The sequence below is a fragment of the Trachemys scripta genome, chromosome 6, assembly GCF_013100865.1.
Source record: "Trachemys scripta elegans isolate TJP31775 chromosome 6, CAS_Tse_1.0, whole genome shotgun sequence".
NCBI lineage: Eukaryota > Metazoa > Chordata > Testudines > Emydidae > Trachemys > Trachemys scripta.
In genome coordinates this window covers 81,379,939-81,397,874 of record NC_048303.1, presented here as the reverse complement: position 1 = coordinate 81,397,874, position 17,936 = coordinate 81,379,939, and the positions used below count along the sequence as shown (strand labels likewise).

General features: G+C 38.0%; 1 protein-coding gene across 1 annotated transcript in view; it reads right to left on the bottom strand.

The window, feature by feature from the left end:
* Positions 1 to 17,936, bottom strand: part of LOC117879000 (hippocampus abundant transcript-like protein 1) — a 50,793-nt gene that overhangs the window by 20,738 nt on the left and 12,119 nt on the right. The window contains exons 2-4 of the mRNA XM_034773815.1: positions 7,093 to 7,188; positions 2,602 to 2,664; positions 144 to 271 (exon numbers count right to left, since the gene is read on the bottom strand). Of these exons, the coding sequence (XP_034629706.1) occupies positions 144 to 271; positions 2,602 to 2,664; positions 7,093 to 7,188 (287 nt within the window). The remainder of the gene's footprint in view (positions 1 to 143; positions 272 to 2,601; positions 2,665 to 7,092; positions 7,189 to 17,936) is intronic.

The following is a 17,936-nucleotide window of genomic DNA, read 5'->3' as shown; positions in this document are numbered from 1 at the left end:
TAGAACATGAACAAAGAAGTGCCAGGATGATTTAATCACATCTTGAGAAGTAAATCATTTTCTTCTTGCCTAATTATCCTTATTTTCCAAACACCAATCTGCCTGCAATTGAGTTCACCACAGCCCCCTGCTGTACCACTTACCATGGACTTATCCTCATTAATGGAATTGGGACACAAGTGAAGAAAACTGTAACAAGAAGAAAAGACTTTCTTCCCCACACATCAGATAGAGCACCTATTAATGGAGCACTCATAAAGGATAAAAAACCCTGTAAGAGAAAAGAAAAGAAAAGAAAAGGTAATTTGTACATGCATTTTGAATCATAAAAAGGTTCTCTTTAAAACTACAATTTAAATGGAACTGATTTAATGTGTGCTTTGATTCATAGCTGTTGTAGGAAACTTCAGAGCTAATGATCAAGTGTTTTAAGTTTTATTTAATTTATAAGACAGGGATATAAACCTTCAACTAAAAACCTACATAAAAATAAAGCTTATTGCAGCTACAGACACTTATAAAACTATATTCTTCCACTAACTTTCTGCCCAACTCAATTATTCAATTCTTTGTGCCACTATAACAAGGTTGGTCTAGGTTTCCTTTTCTCTGGCTTGGAACTGGTTAGGCAACGAAACAACCTTTTCCCTGGTTTTGTACCAACCTTTATTATTTGCTATGTGCTTAAACCCCTCAGCTATTTCAAACTAACTGATATTCTAGCTATGATTCCTTCACTTTATCCACAATTGGGTAAAACATCAAATACTTGACAAAGGCTTCAGATATACAAACACAGGACTAGCACCTTTGTAACTATCAATAAACCCTTGATGTGTTATACAAAAAAATCTACAGTACTTAAAATGGTTCATTTTCTTCTTCTAATGTTATTTAATTTGGGGAAAAGATCCTGGAGTAGAGAGAAAGAACAGGAACTAAGAACACCAGTTTTCATTTAGTTCTTATTCAAGACAGTTTAATTTCACTATAAAAGCCACATAGGACTAATTTCCTCTTTTGGTTTCTTTGAGATGTCACATGACAGTGGTAGGTTTACTTTTTGAAACATGGCCAATTTGTATTTTGCTACTTGATGTTTTCTGTAGAATGTTAACAGAATTATGTTTTGTGTTTGTATTGTTTTTTCTTTGTGAATTGTTTTGTGTTTTTCTGGATCTTTTTTAAACAAAGGGTAGAGTGTCAATGCTTTTAGGTCCAAGCATGATTCAATTAATTATATCTTAATGGCGGAAAGCCTAATGCACTCTGATAACGCTTTAGTAAGTCTACAATTCAAAAACATGGAATGGAGTTATGGGCATGTGAGAAGTCAGTCTTGCAAATGGAAAAACTAAACATTTCAGCCTTCTAAAAGAACAGGCGAAAAATTGCATGCTCAAATCTAGAGACAGAAAGTCCTGTAGCCACCTTCTACACCAAGAATTAGATTCATGGTAATTCTTGGTGTAGGTAAGTCCAACAATGGCTATTAGTAGGGCCCTACCAAATTCATGGGCATGAAAAACACATCATGGACCGTGAAGTCTGGTCTTTTGTGTACTTTTACACTATACTATACAGATTTTATGGGGGGGAGACCAGAGTTTCTCAAACTGGGGGTCCCAACCCAAAAAGGGGTTGTGTGTGTGTGGGAGGGGGCTACCCAGCTCTGAAGGCAGCGCCCCTGCCAGCAGCAGCGCAGAAGTAAGGGTGACAGTACCACCCCCCCTGTACAATAACCTTGCAAACCCGCGCCCCCCTCCCCCCCCCACGGCCTCTTTTTGGGTCAGGACCCCTACAGTTACAACACTGACATTTCAGATTTAAATATCTGAAATCATGAAATTTACCATTTTAAAAATCCTATGACTGTGAAATTGACCAAAATGGACCATGAATTTGGTAGTGCCCTGGCTATTAGCCAAGATGACTAGGGACTCAACCCCATGCTTTGGGTATCCTTAAACCTCTGACTACCAGAAGCTGGGAGTATATAAGAAGGGAAAGATCACTCAGTAATTGCCCTGTTCTCTTCATTCCTTCTGAATCCTCTGGCATTGGCCACTGTCAGAAAACCGAATACTAGGATAGATGGACCATTGGTCTGACCCAGTATGGCTATTCTTCTTATGTACATTTCTTTAAAAAAAATTATATATATATGATATGCTGGTTTACCTGAGACAGAGGAAGAAGTAGGGGGAGAAATGTGAATATCTGTCACATGCTAGCACTGTTTATTAATTCAGAATTTGAAAAATTGGGCATAAATACTAAAACTGTAAATATTATGAAAATGGTTCTTGTCAAGCTTGTTCAACATACCACCTCTGTTTGCAAAATAAAGGTGTTTAAAAGTTTCCAGAAAATGCTTCAAATGTTAATTAAAAACAAACACAAACACCTTCGAACTGATGCATAAGCTTATAAAAAATACTTACGGATGAGGAAAAAAACTGGTTTAGACATCTATTTCAATTCACAGCATTCTAGACATTACAATAAAAAATGAAGTGAAAAAAGTGACTGAAACATGGACATCTTCGTAACTCATAAGCACAAAAAGATTATGTTGAACAGTTTATTTCAGAATCTTACCTTAACACCCTGAATAAGACCATTCATTAGAAATGTATGCTGAGGAAATGTTTCATGTAAGACCTAAAGAGAAAGAACATGTCAAATTTTAGGTTGTGTCTGAATTAAGAAACAAAAAAAGGGAAAAGAAAAATGATGACAAAAATGTAATCCTCTCTCACCAATAAGAAGGGGACAAATACAACTTCACCAAGCCTTGTTAAAAGTTTATCAGACTCTCAGTAGAACTCTTAGGACTTGTCTACAGGAGTAAATTGGTGTAAAATAATATATGAATTTATGCCAATATATTTATACTGATATAATCCTTGAGCAGTCACCTATTCCAGGATAAAAGTGTTTTTCTTCTATTTAGCTCATGTTGTATGGGAAGGGATTTAAACTACACCGGGGGGAAAAGGCCACTCTTATCCTGGAATAAGTGTGTCCAAATAGGGGTTCATACTAGTATACGAGTATAGTTAGACCAAAATACTGTAGTGCAATTATACCCAAATAATTGGCCCAAGCACTGCTATATTAGGTGAACACCATTTTCAGTCTAATTTGATTATAATTATTCTTATTGGCAGGATGACACACTATTTGAAAGGATGTTGAAAAGTTAGTAACTTAGTGAAAAAAAGAAGATAGCCAACTATACTGCAATGAGTACAGAGCCTGTTGGGTCTCTAACAGTTATGCAGATAGAAGCTGTTGCTCGGGAGGCGGGGGAGGGGGCGGAGGGGAGGAATCTAAGGTTACTAGTACATTTATGCATAAACCAATCATTCTTTACATACCAAGTGGATTTTTGTTATAGGCCCTGATTAAAGCACATTAATAATCACATGCCTGCTCTTGAACTAGTCCAGTAAACTCTAATTAGATGTGAAGAAACTTGCTAGAATATTACCCATGAGGCATTTTATCAATTGCTGTAACTTAGCTTTGTCTATTAGAAGGAGACAAGCGCATATAAAAGTTTTATGGATTAGTGTTAGGAATAGAACTGGATGTTACTTGTTTAAACCAGCCTAATTTTCCAAGCTCTTCACAAAATCTCAAATAAAATGCACCTGTATATTTCTATACCAGGGTTGGCAACATCCACAGAAGTTATTTATATGTATATTGAAAACCACTGATGAGAAACATGACACCAAAAAACAGCATTATGCCACAGTTTATGCAACATTCATAGCTTTCTTTCTAGAGATAATTCTGCTGATAAGATTATGTTTTTCATGCGTCTCCTCTTTTATTACCACGGCTATTTAAATCAACTTTTCATCAGCTTCTGCTTTTAATTAATCTTTTAAATCACAAAAAGAAAATTAGGACTCCAGGTGGAGAAGAGGGACAGCAGATCAGCTTTTTAAAAGATCCTAACTTCTTGCAAGTCTCTCTTGTCATAAAAATAAAAGGAAGAAGCCCAGCAAAAGTAGAAATCAAATAATTATTTTACACAGAGTATCTCAGCTTTTTTCATATGAAGCCATCACCACTCTGATGAAGTCCCAGACTTCTGTATCAACTACTTTTCTCTCTTATATTTAGTTGGTTTTGGTAGAAAACTGTAGAAAGTAAATTAGATGTTTAAAAAAAACTTTGATTTTACTAAATCTATGGGATTCTTTCTAACATAACTCATGGAGGATGGTTGACATCTGAGAAGACTGGAGGTACAAAGTAGCTATCTTAAAAAAAAAAAAAAGGGGGGGGGGGGAGGGGAGAGACCCAGAGAATTATAACCAGTCAGCCTAAATTCGATATCTGGAAAGATACTGGAACAAATTATTAAACAATCAATTCATATCTAGAGGATAAGAAAATTATAAAGAATAGCCAGCACAGATTTGTCAGGAAGAAATCATGCCAAACCAATCTCTTTCACTGATAGAATTATTGGCCTACTGGGGAGGCTGTAGACGTGATTTATCTTCATTCTAGTAAGGCTTCTCACAGTCCCACATGACATTCTAGAAAGTAAATGTGATCTAGATGGAATTACTAAAAGGTGGATGCACAACTAGTTGAAAGACCATACTCAACACGCAGCTATCATGGTTTGCTGCAACATAGGGAGGGGATACCTAATGGCATCCAGTAGGGGTCTGCAACTTTCAATATTTTTATAAATGACTTGAATAATGGAGTGGACAATGTTCTTATAAAAACTCCAGATGACCCCAAACTGTTGCAAGCACTTTGGAGTACAGGATTAGAATTCAAACTGACCTTGAGGAATTGAAGAACTGGTCTGACTTTAACAAAATGAAATTCAATACAGACAAATGCAAGCTCTACAACTCGGAAAGAAACATCAAATGCACAGCTACAAAATGGGGGATTGCCAGTTGTTAGTACTGCAAAAAAGGATCTGGGGGTTATAGTGGATCACAATGAGTGTCAACAATGCAGTTGGGAAAAAGGATAACATTCTGGGATGTATTAATAGGAGCATTGTAAACCATAGGAGGTAACTGTACCACTCTACTCAGCCTCAATCAGGCCTCAGCTGGAGTCCAGTTCTGGGCATCACACTTTAGGAAAGATGTGAACAAACTGGAGAGAGTCCAGTGGGAGAACAACAAACATTAGAAAATATTTAAAAAAACCTGAACATGAGGAGAGGTTTTTAAAAAAAGGGGGGGGGGGGCATGTGTAGCCTTGAGAAAAGAAAAAACTGAGGGGGGCCAATGATAAGAGGCTTTAAATATGTTAAGAGCTGTTATAAAGAGGACTGTGATCAATTACTATCCATGTGCACTGAAGGTAGGACAAGAAGTAATGGGCTTTATCCACAGCAAGGGAATTTTGGGTTAGCTATTAGGAAAAACTAACTATAAAGCGAGTTAAACTCTAGAATAGGCTTCTAAGGGAGGCTGTGGAATCCCCATCATTGGAGGTTTTTAAAAACTGACAGGACAAATAGATGTCAGGGATGGTCTAGCTGACAGTCCTGGCTCAGCACAGGGGGCTGGGCTTGATGTCCCGTCCAGACATAGATAACTTTTAACTATATTAACAACAAAAAGCTAATTTAGTTACATTGAAAGTAACAGGACTGGAAACCTAAGCCCTCTATCTAAAGAGCCAATGTAGCAAAAGTTATCAAATAAAAAGCTTCATTTCACTGTCATGACAATATACACCACCATTATTCTGGGTGAACCCTCCTAGGGAACAAAGTAATTTTGGTTTTCATGCCTCTTTGAATTCTGAATCTGTTGAAAGATGACCAAGATATTATATGGACACTTTTCAATGAGAAACAAGACTGAAATACTAGCATATCTTTATCACTAAGAGGGTGTTTGATAACTCAGAGCATGTCTACACTTAATATACTACAGCAACAGAGCTGCAGCTGCACTGCTGGAGCACTTTAGTGTAGACACTCACTACAGCAGGGGTTTTCAAACTTTTGTACTGGTGACCCCTTGCACATAAAAAACCTCTGAGTGCAACCTCCCCTTATAAATTAAGAACACTTTTTTATATATTTAACACCATTATAAATGCTGGAGGCAAAGCGAGATTTGAGGTGGAGGCTGCCAGCTCGCGACCCCTCATGTAATAACCAGGTGACCCTGTGAGGGGTCCCAACCCCCAGTTTGAGAACCCCTGCACTACAGTCACAAAAGGGTTCTCCCATCACTGTAGTTAATCCACCTCCTGGAGGGGCAGTAGCTAGGTCACAGGAAGAAACATTCTATCAACATAGCACTGTCTACAGCAGGGGTTAAGTCACAATAGCCACACCACATATCTCAGCATGTGGATTTTTCAGACCCCCTCAGAGATAGTAGTTATGCCAATATAAGTCCTCAGTGTAGACCAGCCCTTAGGCAGTCTTGATATGGAAAGAATTTACACCTCTAACCTGAAGATAAAAGACTCCATATCCTATTGCCAATCCTTTAAATGATCTAGCCATCTGGAGAGTAGCTGCCTTCTATAAGGGTTTAAGCAGCTGTAAAATCTATTTCTAACATGAAGATCTTTAATAAATTTTACTACAAATGTTACGTTGATATAACAAACAGCCCACATTGCAGTAAAAATTATAATCTTCGCTGCCCATAATTAAATTGTTATAACTGGCAAATAAAGCATACACTCAAGTCTTTGTTTTATAATATAAAACCTCTGCAGTTAACTTTTTCTTTTAAATACTTTTTGTTCTTATAAAAATGAGGCTCTGACAACACTGACTTAAGATACAGCACTGTAAGTGCTCTGCCAATGAATTTCAGATCAAACTTGCAGCTCCTCTGACAGTCCAGCTCTGGTCCCATTTAGCAGAATACCAACTGTACAAATCGAGATGGCTTGATATAAGCAAAAAGAGTCAGAGACCTCAAACTGCTTTATTAAGACACCAGGGAATAAAATAAAACTCATTTAAAACCAGATCCCCCAGAGAGTATGAACAGGATCTCCAAAGTAAACAAACTGAGCTGTGACATCATCATAGGAAAGAGAAACAGTACTGGCAATACTTACTTTTAGCATGGGAGTTGTTAATAGTCCCCAGGCAAAGAATTCCAGGAATATGACCACGACAGCATGGTACACACTTGGTCGACCAATACCTTGTTGCTAAAAATAAAGGGGTATTTAAATATGAATAGATACCTTTTGAAGTGACTTCTCAATTTACATAACATTTTGAAACAGTAATAAGCTTTCAAGGTGACCTACAATTTAAAAAACCCAAACACTTTAAAGGTGATCTGAATGAGCCAAGTAACTAGGGTAAGAGAAATTGATCACATCAACATAAAAAACCTTCCCTCCCAACCACTCTAAAGGACCACTAAAGCCACCAGCCATTTCCCATTTGATATGTTGCTTTAGCTTTCTAAAGCTATCAGCTATGGGCAGTATGTATCATTTGTGGAGGGGAGTGAGCAGATCCAACAATGAGGTCCAGGGGCAATGCCCTAGGAAGAAGCCAAGCTTCCGCACTCAGAGAAGGGGGAAGCTTCTTAAATTTGTCTAAGACAGGGGTTCTCAACCTGCTGTTGGCATGGCTGCAGCCCACGTGACATCCTCAGGGCCATACAGGTAGTATTGGATGCGGCCCATATAACACATTGTGGGCCACATGGTAAATAGTTTGAGAACCACTGGTCTAAGAGTACTGCCCATGAACCTTCCTCAGGAGTTACTCTTGCATATCTGAAGACCTGCTTCCCCAACCTCCAGCGGATTAGGAGAAATCTCTCCCCACTCTTAACCTTCCTCTGTGTCAGAAAAAAAGTTTACACTACTCTATCCCACCTCCAGTCTCCTTTTTTGGAGGGTCTTTCCCTGTGAATAACTCCAGCTCCCATCTCTTCTGTTGCTTGTAGGTTACCAAGCAGCAGCAAAATTAATTTCTCCCTTCAGTTTCACCACTGTCCAGAGGTTTTTGTTCTGCCCAAGTGAAACTAATCATTCTTACAAGCTACTTAGGAAAGTCTGAGCAGCAGAGGCACTACAGTAGTCTATCTTCAGAATGAGAAAGGCAATACTGCAGAGCATCACATGCCGAATGGATAGAAACATGACAAAAATAAATGCAAGCTTAAGTTCTGCCAGAAGTTGATGGCTTCGGCACCCTAAACAAACAGGCAGAGCTGTCCATCCAAGTAGGTGATTTTTCAAGTCCTGCATATGTTCATAGAAATGAGCAACATGGATCTTAATCAGCTGATTTCATCATAAACAGCAACATGACATGCTGTATGTAGACCTTTAAATTTCTCTCATACAGTTTTCCTTTTGATATATTTAGCTCCATGGTATTAAAGGCACTAAATTACAACCTGTGCTTTGCTACATATTAGAAAGATTACTATATTCCATGTTGAATAACTGCATTGGAGTTCCCAATCTCAACAGATTTGAACATGTGATTTGAGTTTTTTCCTGACTCACTACTTCGATATATTTTTCAACTTGGAACAATTTACTTCATAACTTTAAATAAGCTCCAAAGACGACTTTCTCCAATTTTAATCATATGATCATAAAAAGGATTAAACTCTGTCAAGAGAAATAGCGTCTCAAAGGACTGGAGACCCAGGAACTCGTTGCTCTACTGGCTCCGATACACACTCCTTCCCCTCTGTGGTCCCTCTGCCTTAACTACAACATCTGTAAAACAGTTCAAGTACCTACCACAGAGGGGGTGTTTTAAGGCTTCATTAATTCATGTTTATAGAGCACTTCTGATGAAAACACATAATATAGTTATTGACTTACTGTTCCTCCTCGGCTCAATGGCTTTGATATACCAGGGGACCCGTGTGATTGTAAATGTGCTTTAATCAGGGCCTATAACAAGGTATTTTTATTACCATGTTAGTTCACTTAAACATTCTATTCAGATGAACCATGTCATGGGTGGGATTTTAAAAGAATTCTCTAGAGTAGGCACTAAGTGTATAAATCTACAGTAATTGCTAACCTGACCATCAGATGTTATTAAATTATTTTTGTTTGCTGCTGCATACCTCTTCTCCCAAAAGCACACAAACACATCAAATTAAGTTCTGTATCTGTCAAAACGGGTTAATGCAGGCAAAAAATCAGACATCTAGCTTTGAAATAAGGTACACTGATAAATTATATACATAATCCACAACTTCATACTCACAGACTTCCCGCAGCCAGAGTCTCAAATGCCAATCCTGCAACCAATGCTGCATATGATTAAACTTTACCACCATGAGCATTTCCATTTAAATCAATGGGACTACTCATCGTAGAACAGTTAAGCATGTGCCTAAGTGTTTGCAGGACAGGGTCTTCAAGTGGTCATACTGAACATTTACACAGTAGTTATCTGCATTAAGTTAAATATTTAAAGTGTGGTAAAATGAATATGCCATCACAAAGCACATCCATTACACAAAGGAAGAAAGTTTTCATCTCTTTCTTGCCACAATCAAGATACTTCCAAGCCGTGTGTCTTGGGCTACATCTTCACTACACGGGGGGGGGGGGGGGGGGATTTAAAATACACAAATTCAAAAACGCAAATAGCGTAGCTGAATTCGACGTATCGCAGCCGACTTACCCCNAATTCAGATACGCAAATAGCGTAGCTGAATTCGACGTATCGCAGCCGACTTACCCCGCTGTAGGGACGGCGGCAAAATCGACCTCTGCGGCTTCCCGTCGACGGCGCTTACTCCTACCTCCGCTGGTAGAGTAAGAGCGTCGATTCGGGGACCGATTGTCACGTCCCAATGGGACGCGATAAATCGATCCCCGAGAGGTCGATTTCTACCCGCCAATTCAGGCGGGTAGTGTAGACCCAGCCTTGGAAATTCCCTACAGGACTCAAAATTGCAATACTTAAGAGGAACTCTTCCCTTCCCCCCCCCCCCCCCCCCCCAACCATTGAGTTTAACAAGACCTAGAAAAGGGAAGCACCATAGTAGCACTCAAAATAGTGAAACGTATAGCTCTGGTATCTTGTAACAGAATGAGACAATTTCTGTAACCCAGTTTAAAAAATGAGAAGTAGGCTGAGACAGATATAAGACAAATGGTTATGTGCTTCAAAATGTAACAGAGCTTCAGGATTCTTGAAACTGGAAGATAAAGGACAGGCTCCTCACCTCCAAATCTTAAAGGAAAACCAGAACATTGTGTTATAGCAGCAGATGAGGAAGAATACATGAACTTAAGTGTGGCATTGGAACAATCAGTGATCTGGATAATCACCTGAACCAGAGAGTACATTAAAATGTTGTGATGGAGACAAGGAAAATAAAGAGTTAACCTGATAAAAGTTTAATGCTCCTAGTGACATGAAGAAATTTCAGGTATAGTATTTTCCTGCCATATCATGATTCATATTTCTTGTACAAGTTATTGGAATTTATGCAGTGAGAAAGTTTACGGTAAGTGCTATGATAAAGATAAACCAAACCATCTTTCAACAAAGTGCATTAGTCAAAACACACACCTGCAAAGTCAGTGAAGAAGAAAAGTACATGTACATCACACAAAATCCCCCTCACTCATTAATACCTAACTTTGGTAATTGGTTCATTGTTATTAGCCAGTCAGCACTGTTGGGCAAAATTAAAAAATCCTAACATCAAAGATGTTAAAAATATCAGAAACAAAAGCAAAGCTCCATTCCACCACACTTCTCTTCCTCTCTATGTTCCGTTTTCCCTTTCCTCCCCAAAGTTAAATTTCTCTCTGTGAAAGAGGACAGTAAATTCACAAAACATTCATTTTAATGTGTTGCCTGTGACCTGAGTACTGCATTCCAAGAATGCCATCAAAAACATTTTCAACCAGAACATGGCTGTTCAACATGAACAAACCTGTTCCCTAGACTCCCAATGAACTCTTACAGAGGATAAATCTAGCTTGTTAAGACTTCTACAATATAAGAGAAAGAGCATAATTTGTAATTTCAAGAACAAAGAGAGAAAGCTCATTTTATTAGTGGTTCAAATACCGTACCTTTAGCCTTTTTGAGGGTTACGTTTTTAGTATTTCCCTAAAAAAGTACTATAGCAGGATAAGTTTGATAACCTGCTTCACTGTCTTTAACTCCTCTGATCAAAGTTACAGACTGGTGTCAGGCTCCCTTTTTGGCAGCATTTGTCCCTCAGACAGCCTCATAGCAACCATTTACCCATTAACTCTTTTCCAACCAATTTTCACACATTAAATTGTAACTTTGCAATATAATAATGCAAATTTAAGTATCAATATTGTTAACCATTTTACTTCTTAATTGAATTGTCTAGCTAACATGCTTATTCCATAAAAAAGAACTGCCTCTCACGTTTCCCACGCCAAAAGCCTTAAGTGTCCCTTTACAAAGTTATTTCATTTGTATTATGTTAGTGCAAAAGGGTTCCATCAGGATTAGGGCCCCAGAGTACTAGGTGCTGTACCCCTTCAGTACACCTTCCCCATGTATGGCATCATTTGATTGGATGCTTTTAGTTCAACCAGAACCATTTTATTTTCATCACACTGGCTGCTCAAATGTGGGCATCTACTAAATGGTTAAAAAAAAACATTAAATGAGTTTAGTCTATGAATCTTAATTGACATTTGCAGGAACTTTAGTTTTTTTCCTCCCTCTCCTGGGAATTCTTTCCCAGACAATAATATAACATATTGCGACATTTGGTACCAGCTAAGAGTGATTATATATTTCCACTGATGTAGACATTGTATTCATTCACTATTTGTCATGTCTTTCAAAAGAACACATTGTCTATATTAAGTGAACTGATAATGAGCTGTTAAGAAAATAAAGTGAGGAATTTGACAGTTAAGGGATTTTTTTAAGGTGTAGCTTTTTACCTTTATGGATGATCTCTCACCTCTCCTGTATCTATACTGCTGTAATCAACAGAGTAGCAACTCACAGCACTGCTTCAAATACTCTAATCACCCACTCTGTATTTTTACCCACTCTGTATTTGTCCCTCCGCAAAAGAATAAATGGACACAAATCGGACATCAGGAATGGTAACATACATAAGCCAGTAAGTGAACATTTCACTCTCCCTGGTCATTCTATTACAGATTTAAAAGTCACTATCATTGAACAAAAAAACTTCAGAAACAGACTTCAAAGAGAAACTGCAGAACTAAAATTCATTTGCAAATTTAACACCATTAATCTGGGCTTGAATAGGGACTGGGAGTGGCTGGCTCATTACAAAAGCAGCTTTTCCTCTCCTGGAATTGACACCTCATCTATTATTGGGAGTGGACTACATCCACCCTGATTGAATTGGCCCTGTCAATACTGGTTCTCCACTTGCATAGTAATTCCCTGCTCTTCATGTGTCAGTATATAATGCCTGCATCTGTAACTTTCACTCTATGCATCTGAAGAAGTGAGATTTTTACCCACGAAAGCTTATGCCCAAATAAATCTGTTAGTCTTTAAGGTGCCACCAGACTCCTTGTTGTTTTTGTAGATACAGACTAACACGGCTACCCCCTGATACTCTGTATTTTTAGTTTCAAGGTGCTTTTTTTTTTTTTTTTTTTTTTTAAGCACAAATCAAAATGCCCCAGCTTGTGTCACTAAATCTAAATCTTACCATTTTAAAGATTTTAATTTTTTGTGCCTTTATCCAATTTATTCAATTAACTAAGCTTTATTAACACTTCCCTGTACCTATTTTGGTTCAGAACCAACAGTTGTATATGCAGTTGCTTTAAACAGAAGAGAAACTAGAATTAATGCACTATTACCAAAATTCCTAAAGTCAAGATCTCCCAGGCTAACTACCATATTACACTTCCTGTTTCGTAGCATATACAACATTAGTTTACATTTAACAAAGCAGAAGATGCATTTCTAGCTTGTCTGTGTATACTACAGAAGAAAACTTCTTGAATATTTAGTTTTGCATCCCTAACAAGAAACAAACGAAGGGGGGAGGGGAGCGTCACCTTGAAATTCCCTTAGTTTTAGTTTATTTTAATAAAGTAAATATCCAGTACTCTTTACAACCTCTGTAGACTTCTCCAGTGGAGTCCAGGCTTCTGCAAAGTTGCGAAAAGCTCCTTAAGCCTGGAACCAAGCAGTTTGGCTGCACTTTCGAACCCCACCATCCCTTGCTCCATGGCTATTATGTCTCTTCAGTTTACAATTTCTTCCTGTTTCAACAGATGAACTTGTAGATTCAGCTAACCAAATAGCTGTGAAGTTAATTACCAATGAAAGCATCTCTCTGAGCTCAGTAATTCAGCTTAATAGAATTTTATCTTATTCCACTGTGCCCTTATATGTGGATCAGAAAAGGGATGGTGTTCCAAAGAAACTAACATATGCTAATTTAAATCGAGATGAAGGCGCACTTCTACTAAAACACCTATACGGATTCAACCAATTATCTACAGCTAGGAAGAGGGGTGGATGGGGATGGCTGGTAATAATTTAATCTGCTTATTAAAAGAAAAAATATATACAATAACTCCTCCCTTAACATTGTAGTTTGGTTCCTGAAAAATGCTATTTTAAGTGAAATGATATTAAGCGAATCCAATTTCCCTATAAGAATTAATGTAAATGGGGGGGGACTAGGTTCCATGGAAATTTTTTTTGCCAGACAAAAGACGTTATATACATATACAGTATAAGTTTTAAATAATTTTAAACAATTTAATACTGGACTCCCCAACCTGATTGTGAAGCTTGGTTGAGGCAGGGATGTAGTGGAGTCGGGGCGCAGGGGCTTGCCCCGTTCCACCTGCCCGGCACTCCTGCCAGGGAGAGGGGTCGGAGATTTACCCGCTCCCTGGCTGGAATGTCAGGCAGGTGGAGTGGGTAAGCCCCGGTGCCCCAACCCCACTCCCCGGGCAGAATAGGGCAAGCCAAACAACCTTATAACTGAACATTGCGCAACTTTAAACAAGTATGTTCTCTAATAGATCAGCAACCTAATAATGAAACAATGTTAACCGGAAACAACTTTAAGTGAGGAGTTACTGTATACTATTTCAATATATATTAACTGCATTTCTCTTCCCCATTCTTTGTAGAACACTATAAACTTTTTAAGGAAGGGAGAATATCTTCGGAAAAGTTTGTACATGTCCTACCATTCGACACTTCTGAAATGCAAAATGTTTAATAAAAATTGCCTATGCGCAGGTCTGCCACTGAACATTCACAACTGATTAAACACAGATTCCTCGCTCTCAAACACTATACAGCATGCACCACTCGTACAGATCCAATATTTTAATGACTCCAACGTCTCTCCTTAGAAAAGATTTCTTCCATATTTCTTCTAAACAGAGAAAGAAAGCTACTATAAGGAGTCACATGTGACCTAGAAAGGAAACAGAACAGGCTAAAGAGTGATGGGAAAAAAGTTGTCTTGTTATATATATGGTGACATGTGCATTGGATAATTTGCATTGAGTCTTTTTGCTTCCTCAGAAGCTAAGCCTTACAATAAGTCATTTTGTAGGATGATCAGAGAGGAAATACAATAAATGAGATGAAATGATATTTTGTTTCAGTAACATCTATTTTCGTGCCCAAGTGCCATTTTCTCTACTCTTAAAAACACACATTACATTGTTTTCCAGTCTCCTTATTTACTGATGTATAAACTGCCAGTCAAAAGTCTTCAACAATACATAAATTACAATGGCCTGATAATACCACAATCATAACAATGCAAATCCTGATAATTTTTCTGGATTAAAGATACTAGAACTGACGCTCCGTAGCGACAAACAGGTACAGTATGGGCAACAACTATGCAAGCTTCCCCATGTGGTCCTACTAACAACCGTCAACCCTAACCTTCAGGGACTATCTGTAGGGATGCACACAGTACCTTTTCCATGCTTCAAATCCTCAACATCTCTGGAAAACTGTCTGAAAGGGAAAAACTTGTGATGGCAGTTTCTTCACTTTAGGCATTTTAGAACCCAAATGAGACAACGAGGCACTGATTTCATGTAATCTACCAGCCATTCAGATCAAAGTCTCTGTTCTGCTACTGAAACTGCAAGACATCCAGTCACCTTTAATTCAGTATTTCAAATTACACTGAACTTATCTATTGTGTGTTATCATTAGAAAGTAAATTTTCTATATTGGTATAGATTCATGTGTATTTGTAAATCACACACAGTACTCAGCATCAAATTCAGTAATAGTTACACACTATCATACCATAGTGCTTTTTCAAGCACTGAGTTGTTTCAATTATTCCACGCAAGTTATTTTGCCAATGACTTCAGATACAATACTGAAACTCTTGTTCAGCATACATAGTTCCTAGGCAGCATGCCTCAAACATTGCGGGTATGTGGCAACTGAAGTCTGAAGTTTCAAATATCAAATGCTCACAAACAGTAGTGAAGTACTGTGTAGTCATTACTGCAAATTAAATGGCCATTCCCACTGGACAGAAAGCAATTTAAAGTAACTTGAGTACCATCGTAATATGCACAACATAAGAAACTTGGACAGAACTGCAGAGCAAAACAAAGATGGTCCCTTAGTGTTGCTTTTTGACCTTGCTCTATTCACAGGATTGTCAGCCAGCACAAACAAACTCCAGCTTGTACATCATGTGGCAGTTTGTCTAGGGTGGAGCAAGCCACAGAGCGCGCATCACAGCAGTTGTCCACATTCTCCATTCACTTTATTGTCCAATTCAAGGTGCTGGTACTAATAATCAATGATTTTGGACCAGACTACCTCAGACGCCACCCATTAAGGCAGTTGCACTGAGTGGGGCCACAGAAAAAGTGTCCAAAGTAAAACTTTCATGAACTGGAGGAACAGCATTTCTGATGTTGGGTCCTAGACTGTAGAACACTAAGAACTCAAAATGACCCTATCTGCACGTTTTCAGAGCCCAGTATGAAATCTACCTTTCCACCAAAGCCTTGAAGAACAGTGAGAGGTGGGAAGAAAGAAAACTCAAGTCCGAACAGCTGAATGGCAAAAAATAGAGTACTCAGTTAATTTTTATGATTGTTGTATAATAAAATTCACACCCAGTTACTATATAGCAAGGGTTCCCAACCTTGGTTCACAGCTTGTTCAGGGTGAGCCCCAGGCAGGCTGCAAGACGCTTTGTTTACTTGAGCATCCACAGGTATGGCCACTCGCAGCTCCCAGTGGCCGCGGTTTGCTGTTCCTGGCCAATGGGAGCTGCAGGAAGTGGTGGCCAGGCTGTATAGTAACTGTCAATCTATAACGAACAGACAAAAGTTAAAGAGATTAGATACTGACTGATCTTAAAGATCATTTTTGAAGTACAACATATACAACATACAGAAAACAAAAACATTGGTTATGTTTCACAGTTTATCTTTAACCAATGACAAAATGACAGAATTAAAGACAACTGTTAAATCAGTTTTCTGGGTTTACTCACATAGAAGTTTTGTAACAGGTTTCATTCTTTAGAAATAAAGAAAATTTAATTCCATAGTTTGTTGACACCTGTTTTAAAACATTTAATCTAATTTCCAAGGGACTTAGATTCCCAAACTTTCCACAGCAAAAACTAGATCTTAACAGAAATATGAGCCTTGGATCACCTTCCCTCATGTGCATGGACTGATTCCCCACCCTTTTGCAATCAATTTTTGTAGCAACTACAGCAGTTGCTTACATGGAAGTAATGCTACAAAAGTATTTACTTACATTCAGCTCTCTTTAATGCAATATGTATTTTGTCTTTAAGAGATTAGTCAGAATCTCTTTTTGCTCTTCATTTCATTTCTCCCCCAATCCCATCTTCCTGACTTCTTTATCCTCAATTCTACATGTGCAGGCAATAATGGGACAGTCAACACACTACTGGTCACCTTGTATATTAGTCAGCACTGGCCTATGATTCTGATCAGATTTAGTACACCGCCACCAGCAAGGCTGTTCTTCCACTCGTACAAACAGCAACCTAGGTGAAAACTGTAGAGATTCCCACAATTCAGTAGTTACTAATGAAATGAGTAGCATAAAAAAATTATTTAAATAAACCCACTTTCAGTTTTGTACATGTCTCATCACTAAGCTTTATGGAATGGGAATGAAGTAAAAAAGCATTTCTTCAGCAAATAATAAATCCTGATCAGTTTAATTTTTCATTTGCCAAACTGAATTTAAAATCGAAAGTGTAATAGACACACTAAGCATTAATCTATAAGAAATCAGGAAACCATGCCGTACTTTAAAGAAGCAACTTCTACATTGGGTGTAAATATGCACATTCTTTAAATGAATAATTATTTTTCCAGGTATTTAGCTCTTACTCAACTGATTTGTTTCACAATCAATCATGTAACTTAGGTATTCTCCTATTTAAGATTTTTCTAAAAAGTCTGTCACTATAGTATTTAAGTGCTGAGGAGAGAATTTTCTTAGGAAAAGACCAGAAGGGACCATTATGATCAATCATCTAGTTTAAACCCCAGCCTAACAAACAGAATTTCATCTCATAATTCCTGAATCAAACTTACAATAGACTAAGAGCATTTTGTAGAAATACATCTAATACTGATTTCAGGTGATGGAGAATCCACCAGATCCTTTGTCAAGTTCCAATAGTTAATTACACTATTTTAGAAATGCACCTTATTGTATGTAATTGGCTCACGTCTGTTTCCAGCCATTGAATCTCATGTGTGACGGCTACATTAAAGAGTCTTCTACTACCAAAAAAATCTTCTCCCCATGCAGTGAACTGATCTCCTCTTAACCTTTCCTCTGGTTAAAGAAAATCTAGATTGTCTCAATATACAGCAGGTTTCCAGAGCTCTCTATTCTAGAAGGGTTCTTATACCATCTTCATTTCCATAGTATTCAAGTACCTTCCACAAAC